At 42.1% G+C, this 17,438-nt stretch overlaps 1 protein-coding gene across 5 annotated transcripts in view; it reads right to left on the bottom strand.

The window, feature by feature from the left end:
* RhoGEF2 (Rho guanine nucleotide exchange factor 2) overlaps nt 1-17,438 on the bottom strand; it is a 394,018-nt gene that overhangs the window by 63,299 nt on the left and 313,281 nt on the right. For all 5 annotated transcript variants that reach the window (XR_011702249.1, XM_071593430.1, XM_071593432.1 and 2 more), the window contains exons 26-27: nt 13,623-13,908; nt 8,339-8,420 (exon numbers count right to left, since the gene is read on the bottom strand). Coding sequence is in view for 4 of the 5 variants with exons in the window: in XM_071593430.1 (XP_071449531.1) it covers nt 8,339-8,420; nt 13,623-13,908 (368 nt within the window). In the remaining variant the exon portion in view is untranslated. The remainder of the gene's footprint in view (nt 1-8,338; nt 8,421-13,622; nt 13,909-17,438) is intronic.

Genomic DNA, 17,438 nt, shown 5'->3' with positions numbered 1-17,438 from the left:
AATATAATAATCAAAGCAAAATTAACCAGAGACGACACTACACAGAGGGGGCCTCAAAATGTATAATTGTTGTGTTTCGGCGATTGTGGCGCCCGACGGAGAGAAGCGACGCCCTCGAAAAGCAAGACGCGAAAACCGAAGGTTCGATCCCCGGGTCGGAGTGTCCTTCCTCTGCTTATAAGCTCTCTTCCCACCAGCCCTTGGCTTGTGCTCCCATGATCCCTTCCTATGTCACTGAGAACATGTTTCCGCCGTCGAGCGGATTACTGCGCCCGCTTTCCCGTCTACCTACTTATGAGAATGTGCGAGTTGAAGCACACACTCACGAGCATATGTACTGGCTGAATTACCAGTTGAAACTTACTTGGGGACATTGTAATGAATAGAAGTAAGGTCACAATTCGCATGGCTTGACAATGTTCGTTCAATTTAGATTTCCTCTCTGATAACAATGCTCATAGCATAGTGGAACAACTTTTTGAAATTTGTATCCATTATAACCTTAAATGCAAAAATTATCTAACTTGCTCATGCCGCGCACTAAAAGTCGAGTTAATGAGGACACCATTTTAAAGGGAAGCTCCTCGAAATAGATTATCATCTGTAGAAACAAGAGCAGAAACCTAAGACGAGACCTGAAATAGGGAAGAAATATCATGCCTAACAAGGCAGCCTCGATACATTTATGTCATTTTGGACTTAAAAAAGGTCCTCTGTAACGGTCAATACATGATGTGAATTTTTCCATCACATTATGTATCACACGTTCCCACTGATGAACATCAATAAAACGATTCAGCTTTTATTTACAAGGTCCGTCCCAAAAGTGGAAGAAATTATTTTTTCCCGGATAGACGGGCAGCGGTTTCTCTGGCTGGGTTCGAGGGAGGGGAGTCTCGGAAAAGGCTGGAGGGCGGTGGCAGTTGACTCCCAGCCTTTGCGGAGTGCGGATCGTTGGTCTGCGAAACCTCAATAACGTGATCACGTTACACTCCATCATGAACCGGTTGTTGTAACAGCGCTACTCCACCGTGACACTGGGCAAAACCGGGAAAGAGACATTAAATACTCAAGGTGGCTTATGATGATAGCGCAATGGGTAGACCGGACGTTTTTGGGAGAAAAAGGTTGTTTCGGGAGGGTAGAGAAGATGTCGAAGGCGCCGAACGTTCATGACGCCCTTTGACCTCAAAAAGAGACGAACATCTTGCAATAGTGGAGGCTTTGTTGGACAGGGCTCCCAGATTGAATGTTCGCATGATTTCTCATGAACTTGGAATCCCTAAAAGTGATGTGCATCGATTCGTGACCGAAAACATGGGCATGAGAACGGTGAGTGCGAAGTCGGTGCTTCATCATGACTAAGCGCCCAGCCACACCGCGTACCGTGTAACGGACAACCCGACCCAGATCGACGTGGCAACCTTGCCTCAGCCACCCTACAGCCCTGACGCTGACCCACCAGACTTCTTCCTCTTCCCCAAATCCGTGCGGAAGGGACGTCACCACAGCTCCGTGTGAGCGTTACAAGAGGGCGTGACGAGGGAGCTTATATGCATTCCGGGCTCCGACTTCCAGAAGGCGTACTAGGAGTGGAAAACCCGCTGGCAGCGGTGTGTGGGGACGGACAAGGGTGCTACTTCGCAGACTTTTGAGCGATTGCATCATTTCTGACATTAAATTTCATTTTAATCGACTCAGCCCTACTAATCCAAAGAAACTGCTGGAGATTATGCATTGCCTCGCTTTTGCCAATCATAATTACTTCACACAATTCGTGGCTCCCTCACTCATCGACCACCACTGTGTCCCATTCTCACGTCTGCCTCTTCTCCATCTTGGATTTAATTAGCCGTGGAAAAGCTTGGATTGCCAGCTTCGTCATGGAACCCTTCGCACAATACTTGTTTACACAACGGGTGTTCGACAGAGAAGTACATCGCTCAGGCGTCGGCTAAGCATCGGGCCAGTGGGGTCCATGCCCTGAAGGGCACCAGCACGAGGTACCTTCCTTCACTCCTGGTGAAGCCAAACGTGTGAGCGCACGGGCAGTAGTAGTAGTAGGGTGGGGCAGAATGGACTCCATAGTTTCAAAAAATCACTGAAGAGCTTGCAAGTGAATTAGCGGAGTGGGAGTAGTGGTGTCAGCCGGCAAAACGACGCCATTTTCAGTAGTTACCATGCAGTGGCCTGGTGAGCAACAAGGCTTTGTCGTAGAGACGTTCTTCAATGCAATGATGGTGAGGTGGCGACGCAGAGGACTTTTCTTGGGCGGTTTGTTTTGAATCGTCATGATAGGGTTCTTGATGCTAAAACCATTAGGAAATTGATTACTAGTGTACGAAAGCCCTGAACGGTAATATGAATTTTACACTCTGACCTTCACTTACACCCCTACAAGATGATGGTTGTTCAATAATTGGGTTCAGAAGACAGGGCGAAACGTACAGATGCTTGCAAGGCAATCTTGACCCCTGTGCAACCCGACACTATTCTGTGGTCTATCGATGAAGCGCATTTTCACCTCTCTGGCACAGTAATAAGTAAACTTTTCGTCACTGGGGGACTGACAACCCTCGCGAACTTCACCCAAGACCACTTCATGATCCTAAAGTGACTGTTTGGTGCCCTGTGCCCTCCATAGGCATTATTGGGCCTTACTTTTTTGAATCTCGAGGTTCAACTGTTACTGTGAACTCTGTGCGCTATTGTGAGATGCTGGAGACTTTTTACTCCCCAAAATGGAAGATTATGGTGAGGAATATGAGACAGAAGCCTTCTGGTTTCAACAGGATGGCTCATACCGCCCGTCGTCCAAGCCAAATCCTGCAAGAACAATTTCCCGGCCGCCCAAACTCCTTACGACGGGATGTTCCATGTACCCCTAGCTCGCAGGATTTGAGCCCACGTGATTTTTTTCTAGGGGGAAATCTCAAAGCTGCGGATTACAATGTTCGACCAAGGAACTCGGAAGTTTTAAAGGAGGAAATTATAGAGATGTCATCGCTGGAATATCGCAAGATGTGCTGAGAAGAGTTTTCGAAAACTATTTTGAGCGGCTCAAAATTGTGCATCGCTCACCAAGGTTGTCACCTGGATGAAATAATTTTCAAAACCTAATGAAAATAAAATGACATTGGATGATGTAGTTTTCAGAAATAAAAACCTTTCTTAATTACCCTGGTTGTTTTTTTTACAATACACCCGTGAAATCAGGGGGTCTATTCTACTCCACCCAGTATTTCCGCGCTGCCGCGAAGAAACGCACCCTTCTCCCAACAATTCAGTGCAATACTGTCAAATTTCACCAAAAAAATGAATAACACAAAAGAGTGAGGAAAAAACACGAGTACAAGAGCATTCGGTGACTCGGACAACTTCCTCGGCGGTGGGAGGAAGGTGCGCCGGAAACGGCCGATCCGCTCTCCCTCCCTCTTCTATCGCGGGAAACACTCGCACAGCGTACGCGTAATCCAACAGCCATTCCATGACATTAATATGCTCTATATTCTGGGAGTAGAGAATGCAGAGGGTATTGCGACAAACTTCCCATGCGAATTAATCGATACTAGGATCTCGGTTCAATTCGATAATTTAGTCGATAATGACGTCATGGACAGCATTCCTCGTCAAAATAGAGGATTTTTCACAGCTAAAACTTCCCTGAACTATAAAAGTTACGTGAAAACAGGTGAATGTAATATGAATCTTTCAAAATCGCATACAATTAGTGTAAGTAAAAGACGCTGGACTATTTACAATTATCAACAGACTCTCTATGGTATACGGAAATGATTAAGATTTATATAATTGAGAAACGGGCCCCAAATACTGCCCCATCATATTACTCGATTTATATCGGACAATTATCGTCCCGTAGATGAATCGCCGCCACTTCTATGCATGACCTTATCGACCTCCTATCGTTAATGGCACTAGTCCAGATTACCACGTGCACCCCATTCGCGTGGTTGGCTAGCGAATAAATTGGTCGTCGGTCTGCCTGTCCTCTTTGTGCACCCCGTGAGAGAGAGAGACACGGGCGGGCGGACACGCGACTAGTTTGCTTCATTGAGCATCCGACGGGCGGTCGGGATAATGGGAACGCGTGGCATTGGACAGGGGAATTGGGCTCCTAACCCCTCCCACATTCCGTCCCGTCAATCACAGGGGGGGGGTTCGACTAAACCCTAATGGGGGGAGGGGGTGCATCTCAGTATCCTGCCACGGGCACACGTCGTGACCCAGGCGACAGGCAACGTGGAGACGGGACAGCAAGCGAGATGGTACTCGGGTATTTCCACGACTGGAGGGGAACACAACCCGAAAAAAAAACACGAGCGACATCCGCGGAAGACAAACACAGCGATGTGCAGAGAGTCGCCCAATGCCGAGTACTGCATCGTTCTCAAAAAAGTAGACATGTGCTAAGAGGGGAATGTGCTAATAGGGGAAGGTACACCTTCGAACTCCCTCCACAAATGCCGTCTTCTTCCCTTCGTTTTATACGATTACATTCTCCACGTTTCATGATACTGTCAAGCGCCTTTCTCAGGTTTAAAGGTAAATCCATCTTCGTCTCACACAAAACGGTTTTTATTTCATGATCGGATACCCTAGTATCTCGATATTTTAACTTCTGCCCCTCTCACTCTTTCCTTGCGTCCCTCTGCAGAAATAGGAAGATGAATAACCCTAACATCCGCTGACAGAATGACGACCTAAATATGGGCTCATTTGACCGTAAAAATGATAACTCTCATCCCGATCCTTATCTGCCCTCCATTTGGCAATTACTGACATCTCGACGGGAGCGGCGATACCACCGGCTGATTCCCATTCGACAAGGAAAACTGTTGACAAAAAAGGGTCGTCAACGCGGTGTACCACTGCCACAGCGTGCGACTCGGAGGCGAAATCGTGTCGTTCTCTTAATCCAATGGAATTTGCTTAATTTTCGGTTCGGTTACGGAGTTCGGATACCGCCTACCAGAGGGGAGAGCTGTGGAGCTGCCGCGACTTATTCCCTCTCCCCCAGCAACGTCAAAATGCATTTGCTTTCCAACCGAGCAAGATTTGACCAGCAACTGTGGGAGGAGGACTCGAGGAACAGATCGCCTCGTTGTGCCGAGCACACTGCGTCCGATTGTGTGCTCAGCACACTCAAGCCTCCGCCGCATGGACATGACGCCATTGGAACTCCCATCCTCCGACCCGTGGGAAGCACCGTGAGGAAACGAGGGAGAGAAAAATGAAAGCTCAAGAGAAAGTTCCCTTTTCTCAAAATAAAAGAAGCCTCACAAAAAGGCACTCTCCTTCACCGCATCATGAGCAGACGTGCTTATCCACGGATTGAAACAATTGAGGCCATTTATAACACTCGTACGTGTTTTCATTGGCAAAGCACCTTTATAGTGTTTGGCTTTCACAGTCGAAAAACTGAATAGTTACACATTAAATACCGTTCGAAAGAGCCTTCACGGGCCAGAGATAATCTTGGAAGCAGGTATTTGTTTTATAAACAGTAACTTAAATGCACCATTTCAGGTACTTCTTCAATGGCTAGTTTTCTATGATACCTGTCCATGAAAAAGGAATCATACACTTCTTATTTGTAAATATTATTGCAAGAAATGAAATTATATGTATCATTATTATCTTAACACGTAATACTTATGTGGCTCTAGTTAAGTTGGTTAGACCTCAATATCGCACTATCGGCAGCAAGTAGAAACACACTCAGTTCACCTTTGGCAATGACGGAGGTAACTCACAACGCTGCATTGAAATGCAGCTTTCATCTGAGCTAAAACCACCAGCCACGGCCCATTTAAAGCCGCTGAAGGGTCCTTATACACGAGAGCTTCAAGATGATTTGAAATTTTTAAAACAACTATTTGAAACATCTTATAAGCAGTAAGTGCAAAATTTGTGTTTTGCAATGGACTGGTGTTTTCCACTTTGCTTTAGTGGCCACAAATGTTTTTGCCTTGCTTGTGCAAAACAGTTTCTTGGAATATGTCAAAGGCAAAACACCCGTAGTGTTTAAAGTTGGCTTTAACCTCGTGGACTGTGGCGCATCGCACTAAAATGCCCACAAATGACAACAAATGCCTACAACATTGCATGAATGGTATTTTGTCACAACATCTTGTTCCTTTAAAGCCCCCAAAATTTCAGAGTTTAAGAGGATACCTTGATAGCTTAAGTGGCTTAAGCACTTGGCCGGACATTGAAGAATCCAGGTTCGAATACCGGTCAAGGTAAATGATTTTTTTACCCAAAGAAATTGCTGCATTGAAATGCATATCAGCAAATGACCTGCTGCAATGGAGACAGGCAAATGGAGAGGTGCACCTCTCCATCTGCCTGTCATTCAACTCATGTAGCACCCATCTACCGGTCTTTTGAATCTTTTCCATCTCTTGTAGGCCATTGGAAACAGCTTATTGACTAACGCTCAATTACTCTGCATGTTATTTTAGTGTTTGTGAATTATCTTTGTTGAGCAATGCTAGCAATCCCACATCTTGGCACCTTTTCCGCGGTTACCCCGGCTCCTAGTCTGCAACATCAAAGTCACCACCGTTGAAATGCCAAAACCATTGTTCACACTTATCTCAGAGCATTTCTCCATAAGCTTCTCAAAGTAATTGGTATGACTCAGCAGCAGTTTTCTTCAAATGAAAACATTAATTAATGCTGTCTGCGAATGCTCTTTGTTTGGTATTAAGTTCAACATATTAAACATTGGCAACACAGTACTATGCAAACACTTATTCAATTTTTCAGTCCGTGTGTGTCTGACACTTGTTGATGGCACGACAAAATGGCATATCTTTATACCAAAAACTACATTGGTGTAGTTACATCTGTAGTCTTAAATCTGCATTTCATACTTGTAAACCTGGTATGTACTAGAGTAAAAAATTTCACATTCCAAAACAGTTACTAATGTACATCAGTCTCTCTAAAAAAACTTATTTGAATTAGTTTCGTGCCCATGCACATTACAGAGAGGAGAGAGATTGAGGGCATTCATGAGAATGGTTTTCATGAAGAATTTGAACATGGGGGGCAGTACAAGGCACCGAAGGTGATGCAAATGTGAACTACTGGGACTCGTAATCTCAGTCTTCCAGGAAACGTTTAGTGCACTGAAGTGAATACATTGCATGGGCAGGAGGTAGCTACGTCATTTATGCATCGCAATAACACCCGAGGGAGACTATTCACATCACACATGGAATGGAAGGAATGAAACCCAAACCAGTTGGAAGCGTGAAAAGAGCATGGAGACTGACAACTGGGATCATTTGCACTGCCTCAACACAACAGATACAAACAACAGTGATGGGATCCTGATCAATAAAAAGTATTGAAACTCGCTTCATCGCATAAAAACTAAAACGAATCAGAAATAATTGTATTTTCTGCAAACAATTTTGAAGTTGGGCAACTGTTTTCAGAAGTTGAATGGTTGGGTGGCTCAGTTTCTCGTTTTCCTTGATTACTTGAGAACGTAAATTTTATCCTGCTTGACAATGGGTAGACGAGGAGAAAAAGAACAAAAACTTTCTATTTAGAATAAAATACAAAATTTAGAAGTCGATTCTCATGATTTTTACCATACTCATCTGGCAAAATTCTAAGACAGCCTTAATTGAATACAATAGAAAAAGTCATGTTTCGGTTTGTAAGCATGAAAAATTAGAACCATTACTCATGAAGTGGTTTTCAAGTGCTAGATCTCCAAATATCCTCATGAATGTGGTCATCATAGGAGAAAAAAAGCATTGCACATTGCCACAAGATTGGGAATCAAAGACTTCACAGCTCCCAATGGTTGTTTGTATAGGTTTAAAAATAGGCACAACTTTGTACCAGAGTGGGATGAAAGGAGAAGTGTTGACGTGGAGGCTGCAACTCAACGGCTATGGCATAAAAGATACTCTCAATGCAGATGAGGCCGGGCCTTTTCCTGTCGTATTTAATGCACATGAAAGTTCAGCCATTAGTGGTCGGTAAACCGAAGAGCCCTAGGTGCTTCAAACATGTAAAAACATTGCCCACTCGATGCACAGCATATTCCAAAGCATTGACGATAGCCTCATAAATAATCGAGGATGAGGAAGGGCACACTGTAGTGGGAGCTGCTCTGCGATGAAAGGGAGACCTCAGAGGGAAATACTTGGATGCACAAACCACTTGAGTCCACAAATGTGGAGAGAGGAGAGGACGAGAAGTATTGATGTTCCTGACGGAGACGCTATACACATTTCGGTGGAGGCAAATAAAAACATGCCAAGCATAGAAATAGATAGAGGGCACCACTTACGTTTTCCTCTCCGATGATGATACAGCTAGCAGCTCGTAGATTTGTGGTCCACTGGTATTTACAAGGAAGAAGGCCCTCTTGTCTGTGGATTGTAATATGAAAATTTGCAGATTTAATAAAAAAAATATTCTACACAACTAAAATATATATATGAATTAATTACTCAATGTGAAATGAGGTACAAAAAATTGCATATTGGAAACATGTTAACACAATATTGAATTTGTTCTGATAAAACCATTTACGGAAAGTACTGCAACAGAATATGGGTTCATAGCTGTGTGGTCAAAGACTACACCTCAGCTCATAGACTGCACCAAAAAGGCTGCACCAAAAAGGTCCATTGGTGGCACCAAATCCCAAAGAAATAATTACAAGAAATCACCAAATATGATGGCAAGGCGCATACTATATGTCATGACATCTGCAAAGGATGTCATGCTCTTTCAACAACACAGTAAGCTTTTCCAAGTATTCTTGATCATCAAATGTCATGCTTCATACATGTGCATTGTGCATTAAATAGAGCTTTAGCGTCAGAGTTAATTAAGCAACAAAAATTGTTGATTTAACTTATCAATAATATACAGTGAGGCTCATCACATTTAGAAAGTGGTTCCACATAGATATATTTTTGGGGCATATCTTAATTTTAAGACCTCAGATATCATATTATAGAACTTATTAAACAAGGTTTGCAAATTACTTAAGGTTCGCAATCCCTTACGTCTCCTTCTCAATACTTCAAGTGCCAAAACCTGGACCGAGTGATGTACATATTTTTGTTGACTACACACACATGTTTTTTGTTGAAAATACGGTCATTATGTGTAAAACACAAGAGAATGGTACTGAACTGCTACAATTATTAGGCACAGTAATGGTAACACATGGAAAAACAGTGCATTAAGTTGTTAATATGGGTGTTCACTAGTTCTTAAATTCCCTGATCAAACAGCCTATCAATATAGCTTCATGCAAGACTACCACTTGAGGAGGAGTGTGGGGAGGTCCATTGGTGGCACTGGATGTTGGGCGAGGAACCACATTATACCAAAGGCTATGAGCTCATGTTATCAACTTATTCACTTGGATTCATTTAATTTATAATTTGTTTATGCATCATTAAATATGTTCACTCAAACATAAATGTACCCAAAATAACAGTTTTAAATAAAAGTCTTTGGCTAAAAACTTAATATTCTCAAACAATTTCAAGGTGTAACGTATTACCTCCATCCATTTACATATGCCATCATGTTTTGAGGTATAAAACTAGTAATTCAACGTGATTCATTGAAATCATTCATTTCAATCAATTATTGATTTACGCACTAGAACAACCATGCTCACTACTTTTTCCAATTTTCATTGGCTTCACTTTTCATTTCTACTGTTATTTTTACACTTTTTGGCTTTACTCTTACAGATTTTCCTTTTTTCCACTCCCATCCTTTAATTTGAAAGGATGGAGTGGAAAATAAACGACCTCACTTAGTGAAGAAAAAAATCTTGTTTCACCATGACAACACACCTGCCCATTTGCCTGCCAGTCATTGCAATGGCTAAAATCAGCGAGTTTAAGTTTGAATTGTCACCCCATCTCACATATTCACCAGATCTAGCCCCCAGCAACTATCATCCGTTCCCTAACCTTCAAAATGGCTCGAAGGTAAAACATTTGAGAGCAACGACGAAGTAATCAATGCTGTAAATGTGTTTTTTGATGGACTTGACAAACTGGATTATAAAAATGGTATCACTGCATTAGAGCAGCATTATGACAAATGCATTCATCTTGATGAAGATTATGCTGAAAAATAAAGCAAAAAAAACAAAATAAGTCATTCTGTATAAGGTCAAAAACGTTTTGACCCACTCTCATAATTGACTGAAATGTCAACAGGATGCAATTGAGAAGTTAATCTATCAGGAATTGCAGCAAGATACATCCACAGTGCAGGGGCGAGGCTTTTTACAAACTCCATTACATAGACCTTCAACTGATCACACATTAATCCAGACAATTTCTTCAGAAGATCAAGACCTGGACCGCACCTTCCACAGCCACAGCTTCATACCCTCTCCATCCATCCTCTGGAATGAACATGAATGTGAATTCCATGGGGATTTGCACACTCAGGCAACAGTTTCCATTTAAGAGTTAACCAAGGAGAGAGTCTTGAACCACCAGTGCAATGCACAGGAACAACAGTAAGAGGTCTGTTCAAAAGGTTCCCAAAATTTATTTTTTATGAAAAAAATACTGTGCAAAGAAATTATTGTTCAGGATCCTCTTCAAAGGAGTCTCCTCCCCAACCTATACACTTATCGCAACGGCGTTTCCACATTTCGAAACAGTACTAGAACACTTCTTCCAGAATGCTCATGAGCTTCTCTGTCGAATTTTCCTCATCTCTGCAATGGTGGCAAATCCATTTCCTTTGAGCAGGGATATTAGTTTGGGGAACAGGAAAAAGTCACATGGGGCCAGGTCTAGTGGGTAGGGAAGCACAGCGATCTTGTTTTCACTGTAAACTCGTGCGTTCAGAGAGACGAATGTACCAGTGTGTTGCCGTGGTGAAAAAACCACTACCTGCTCCTCCAAAGTTTGGGCTGTTTTCGCCTGATTCTCTCTCTCTCTCTCTCTTATGCATTTCATAACCCCCAGGGAGTACTCCGTGTTTACTGTCTGGCCTTTACGTAGATAATTGTGATGCACAACCAACTTTGCATTGAAAAAATAAGTCAACATCACCTCGACATTCAAGTGAACTTATTGATATTCATTGGGGCTGGGAGAAGTTTAACCAATGCATTGTCAAGATTGTACTTTTGTTTTGATGTCATATCCATCATCTCCTGTTATAATCCTGGACAAGAAGGTTTCATCCTCTTTGGCTCGATCAAACAGTTCCTGATGGAGTCAGTATTGTTTCTCGTCCGTTGTCATCAGGTGAGGCACAAATTTGGATGCATCCTCAATTTTTCAGCCCGGATTCCGGATAGGACCAACCAATCCAGATGCCACACCCTTCTGCAAGTTTCCTGACAGTCTAACATTGATTTGCACGAACGAGATTGTCCACTTGCTTGATGCGGGGGTCATCAGTCGACGTTGATGACCTTCCAGGACGCTCTTCGTCTTCCCCTGATTGCCACCCCTTTTTGAATGGGGTAAACCACTCGTAACATGTGGTACATTTCTTAGCATCCTCTCCAGTAGCCTTGGTAATCAACTCAAATGTTTCCTTGAGGAATTTGCAGAGTTTCACGCAGAATTTCACAGAACGCCGCCGCTCCCTCCAAGAGCTCATTTCCATGGATTCGATTTTTCACTGCACTCCACAAACACTCCTTCACATTAACAGCCATAAAAAATAAAAAAAGTATGCCCACCAAGAATTGAATTAATTATAGGATGAAGTAAACAACAGTCTAGAGGTGGAGCATCTGAAAGTGACTAAACCACCGCATGCATCTTTTGAGATTAGTTAATCAAAAGGCTTCCTTGACATCTGTTGGATGGAATATTCACTTTGAGAAAGTGTTGATGAGTATTTTCAAGATGCCACTTAAGAGCCTTCCTTTTGGCCAAAAATAATATTGATGAATTCCCTTTTCCTGAAGGTATTCCCTGCAAAACGATAGCATCAATCAAAGTTCATTCAATCAAGATAAACTCCTTCAATACTCAGTGTCTCATAAATAAAGTAAACAAACTAGAAGTATTTCATCAAGGTAATGAACCTGTTATTTTTACGCCCATCTGGGCTCTGGATGAGTGAGAAGAAATGAGTTCTGTTAGAACAGGTGATTTGTATTTTGCTTGTAGTTTTTCATAAACTACATGCAAATGTAGTATGTGTAAAAATGGTGATGTAGCTATTTGGGATAGACAGTAAGTAAAAATACTCTACGGGAAGATTATATGCTTTGAAGGTACGGCTTGCACCTGGAAATGTCATAATTGTGAATTTGTTGTAGTTGGGGTATATGCTCCCCATTTAGTTATATCAAATTGTCTACAGGAAAGCTGGATTAATATTGTATCTTCAAGAAAGAAACATTATCCTAACAAATAACTTTGATTGAGATTTTCTTGCAGCCGCTGTCCAGCAATCAGAGTCATGCTACACATCTTTGTCTCTTTTGGCTTGGGAACTCTATTCTAGACGGATGAGTACATCCACGATGGTATTGACAAAGCAATTACAAATAACAATCCTTCAAAATATATATCATCTATGCCCGATCCAGGAATGTCTGACCATTATATTCTAGCAACTACATTAACCTTAAAACAGTCTGGATAAAGCAGACAGGATTATTTCCAAAAAGGCGTATTCTGGGAGCAACACAGAGTTTTACCAATCCATCGATAAGGGAGACTGGGGCAGAAGTCTCCTCAGCCAACTCTTTGGAATTTAGCTTCATTACTCTTTACTTGACATTCTGATTATTCATTTGAATGCACTGTTCCAACTATTAGAGTGAAACAATTATTTCAGCAAGGAAGAACATTAATAGTTGCCTGATGACATCATTAAACTATCAACAAAATTCAAAGAAAAAGCATACCTAATCAAGTTATCAAATAATCTGATGTGGTGTCAGATTATATCAAAATAAAGAGAGAGTAGAGCCTCCTCATGAGGCAAAACAAGAGATCAAACAATGACCATAGGCTACTGATGGCTAATAATTAAACCAAATACAAGGAACAAGGCAACTAATTAAATGGCAGATGGCCCAATCTCCAATGTCAATGATAGTTATGCGGCAATTATCACTGATGTCAAACTGATTGCAAGCAGAATGAATGAATATTTTTTAGAGTTTTACAAAAATCTGGGGAAATAATTCACGGCAAAAACATTCAACTGTTCATCACCATCCCAGAAACAGCGTATAGATAAAACCGCCATGCTTATAAAAAGGTGGTGGATAGCCTTCAGGAGACTTAAATTAAATGAATCTTTGGGACGTTGCATTTTCCCCGATGAAGTTAAAATGAGTATTATTATACCAGTTAAGAAAAATAAAGGAGTATAACTGGTATAAATAACTATGGACCAATTTCTCTTTTATCTCAATTTGCAAAATTATTTGAGTTAATTTTAGATCAATAGGGTTTCTGGATAAATTCAACACTTCAGCGTTTGCCATTGGAACTTGACCCATCGTTGCCACCAAAGAGTGTTTTCTCCCGTCACGTCAAAGCGGCAGTGAGAGGGTTAGGAGCGTCCATGCGTGGCGCGTGGAGAAAGAGGGAGGCACTCACCTGTGGCCACAGGGCGCACGAGCACCGTGGCAAGCTTGATAATAGGGGAATGTGTGAGTTTCGAGTCATCGCGGCTGCTGCTGCCGCTACCCCCACCTCCTGCCCCACCCACAGCACCACTGCCTACGCTGTGGAAGCGGAGCACGAACTTGTCATCCTGCTTCTGCAGCAGGATCACCACTTCCTCCAGCAATACCACATGGAGGTCTATCATCTTGGAGCGGCTGCCGGCTCGCCAGCTCAGGGACCCCTCGTATATCAAGCGGTACTTGGTCAGGTCCAAATTCTGCAGTTGGAAGAAGGCAAGCAGGAGACACGGGTGAGCGGGATCGAGAAGCCACACACACACACATTCACTCCACTCCACTCCATGACGTGAGCACAGGTCGGCTACTCAAAATTTTACTCTAGTTATTGCAGTACAATAAACAGTAACCTTCATCTACACAAATACTTCCTCACCATGATCGTAACTTTACAGCATTCACACTCTAAACGGTATCGCAAGATTTCTATCTGCACACGTGCTTGAGTTCATTGAGCAGTACTTGAAATGTAATATACCAGAAGAGAAAGGACATCCGGAATCAAGCATAGTAATTTTTATAGTGAAGTTAATGTAAGCAACAAAGTAGGAATGTGTCCGAGAGGAAAGAAGTATGCATGGATTTGCGAGTGCGGAACACTCTAATACACAACCATTTTCGCAAAAGACGTTGAAGAAAGAATACTGAAAAATATAATTTTATATTTTGTTAAAAAGTTGTGAATGGCCAACTTAATTTATGCACATGTTTATACACTTATGGCCAAGGTGGTGCAAGATAGTTTAACCAAATCATGCATGTGGAAACAGTACAAGGTATTATTTTAATTGCATGATTAATCTTTAATATTTGAGCTCTGAAAATCAGGGTTGAAATAATAATGGGACATCTGGCTTCCCAACAAAGGTTATCAGATAAAAATACAGGTCAACAATTTCAGAAAATAAATGAACAAGAAAAGACAAAACAAGGTTCTAATGGTGCAACTGCTTAACTCTCATTAACAATGTAAAAGTAATGAATACGTACATGGAGACACGTACAAATGGAGGGGAAGAAGTACAGCTTTTGCAATCAAATTACAAGAAATACTTGAGTGCAAGGAAGCACAAAAGAGTGGTGGGGGATTAGAATGCAGTGGTAGATGAGGAGAGGAATGGAAGGCAGGCATGACAGAATGGTTTAGAATCACATATAATCACAAAGTAAATGAGTAGAGCTGTGCTTCTTGATAATAGCTAGTACCTGGTTTAAGCATCATTCTATAGGATTGTGCGAGTCATCACTTATTCAGCTACCTGAGTGCTGACACAGTTTGGGATCATAAATTAACGGCGAAGGATTTCCTTAAGTCAATTTAAATCCCAATTCCAAAAACTACAAAACTGAAGGAGAATATGTTTATAATTACCTATGCAACAGAGGTATTTCTAAATATCATGAATGGATTTTAAAAAATTTATGGACACGACTACATAGAAGAAGATCAGTTTGGCCTCTGCTACAAGAGGGGAACATGCATGACGCCATTACAATAATGAGAACACTCTTAGAAAGGAACAACATGGGGCATGACCAGGTTGAGCCTGAATGCTGGGTGGAGAGGACATGGTGAAGAAACACGGGGTCAGGCAGCCAGATTAATACAGCTTTTATTATTGATTCCCTTCCAGGGACATTGCAAGATGCATGGAACAAGGATTATCAAAAATAAAACAAAAGTTACGTGACTCTTGAGAATTAGGAAGCCAACTTGGGCACCTGAATGAGAGGGAAAAAAACCAGAGCAGGTGGAGCAGTTCATGAATTTGGCCAGTATGATAAGGAAAAGGGATCAATTGGAATAACATTGTAATGAGAACATCAGGAGAATTACATCGGTGAGAGAGGCATTTATAAGTGGATGACAATCGATGGCAGGCACATCGATTAAAGAAGTGAAGAAAAGCCAGGCGAACTTTTGAAAATGGAGTGCGCATAGTGCTGCATGGACATGAGACAAGGTCTTTGAGGGCAGAGGAGACTTTAGTGAGGTGGTTGTGGCGGGCGGGTTGATGGAGAGACAGGAGTTGGACACACACAGAGCCCTCTGATGGGGTTTGATATAGGGTTGGTGGAGAGGGAAAGAGAGTGAAAACTGGGGAAACCTGAAGAAGGCAGAGGAATTTGATGGAGGGGACATATCGAAGGGGGGAGAAAGTGTCGTGCATGTTGATTGGCCCACGATGCAGAAGGGAGGGCATCAGGAGAGTGGAGCATCAAGGAGTGAGTGGGCTTATCAGATGGCACGAAGGCAGGCACAAGTTATATAATGAAATGAAGAAATAAATAATGGCCAAGAAAGAGGAAGTTCTCGTGACACTTGGAAGTAAATAGTCATATCATGGGCCAAACTAAATCAACCTTTAAAAAGGCAGAAAACATTGACAGAAATGAGAGCACCCAGTCTGTATAGGTAACTTCACTCCAGCAATAACACATGTGAAGCCATTACATTATGATGAATGATGAAAAGGGTTAAGAGTACGTAAGATCACACTGTATGCATCCAAGTGAACGGGTGGACAATAGTTTGCATCGGCATGAGGCCACAAGAAAGCTATCCGCAAGATGGGAACTCTCAACGGCTCACAGCTGACCTAAACAAAAATGTGGTACGTGTGTCAAATCTGGTTTGCAGCCATTTCACCAAAACCCACAGAACTTGAATATGTTTCTTTATAACGGTGGATGAAACATGGATACACCACTGCATATAGCAGACGTTGGAGTAGTCCAAGCAATTGGTGCTGCTGGGGAGTCTGCACCAATGAAGGGTAAGACAGTTGCTTCAGCTGGGAAGGCTGACGTGGCCATTGCAAATCACTGTCTTCATTGGCTATTTGGAAAAGGGTCGAAGTGTTATAGGTGAATGAAATGCATTGTTAGTGGATGATTTGGGAACCAATCTGCAATACTTATGACCATGATTGGCTCACAAACTTTTTCCCACCATGATAGGACACTAGGTTTCACTCCTCTACCGCTGTGGCCACAAAATTGATGAGTTAGGATTCCATCTCATCCTGCAACCCCCCCAGATATTCTCCAGATTAGGCTCCCAAAGAACACCTTCCACCCAAATATGAAAAACAGCTGGCGAGACGGAGATTTTATTATTATAGTGGGAAATTAGCAGGAAAATATTCTCATTTTGCAGGGAAAGAACAGTCAAAACACTTATAGGGTAAAAAAAACTGGAGTAGCACTGGTTTTAATGTATCAACCTAAGAAAAGGCTGTGCAGTAATTTAACAGGGTTTTTGATCCAAAAATTAAGTATTTTGCTGAATTCAATGCTCCCAAGCACAACTTTGAGAAAATTCATGATTACAGAATGAGAACACTTTGTAAGAATATTTTCACAGGATATTTGTTTTGGCACCACCAGATTTTATACAAACATCTCCATATACTTCTGATTTTTAATTTTGTGAGATCCACAATGGGCCAATTTAGAGCGGTTCCTAATGTGAAGATGCCCAAATGATGCGATCCATGAAATACATGATTTGTATAAAAAGTTTCTGAAAAATTCATTTATTTTACATATTGCTAAAATGCCTCAAATTCTTCCAAGTACATCTGTCAACACACATTTGCCAGTGACTTTTCAATGACTCGAAAGCTCCCTGGTAGGGGGATTCCGGACGGGTACCCATGCAAGCTGCTTTCAAAGCCAGGACCGTAAGTGGGTAGGGGAATCATCATGATGCCGCTGCAAAAGATCT

The sequence above is a fragment of the Hetaerina americana genome, unplaced genomic scaffold (genome assembly GCF_022747635.1).
Source record: "Hetaerina americana unplaced genomic scaffold, ioHetAmer1.1.p SCAF_6, whole genome shotgun sequence".
NCBI classification, from domain to species: Eukaryota; Metazoa; Arthropoda; class Insecta; order Odonata; family Calopterygidae; genus Hetaerina; species Hetaerina americana.
The sequence above is the reverse complement of the archived record's forward strand: the minus strand, read 5'-3'. Positions and strand labels throughout refer to the sequence as shown.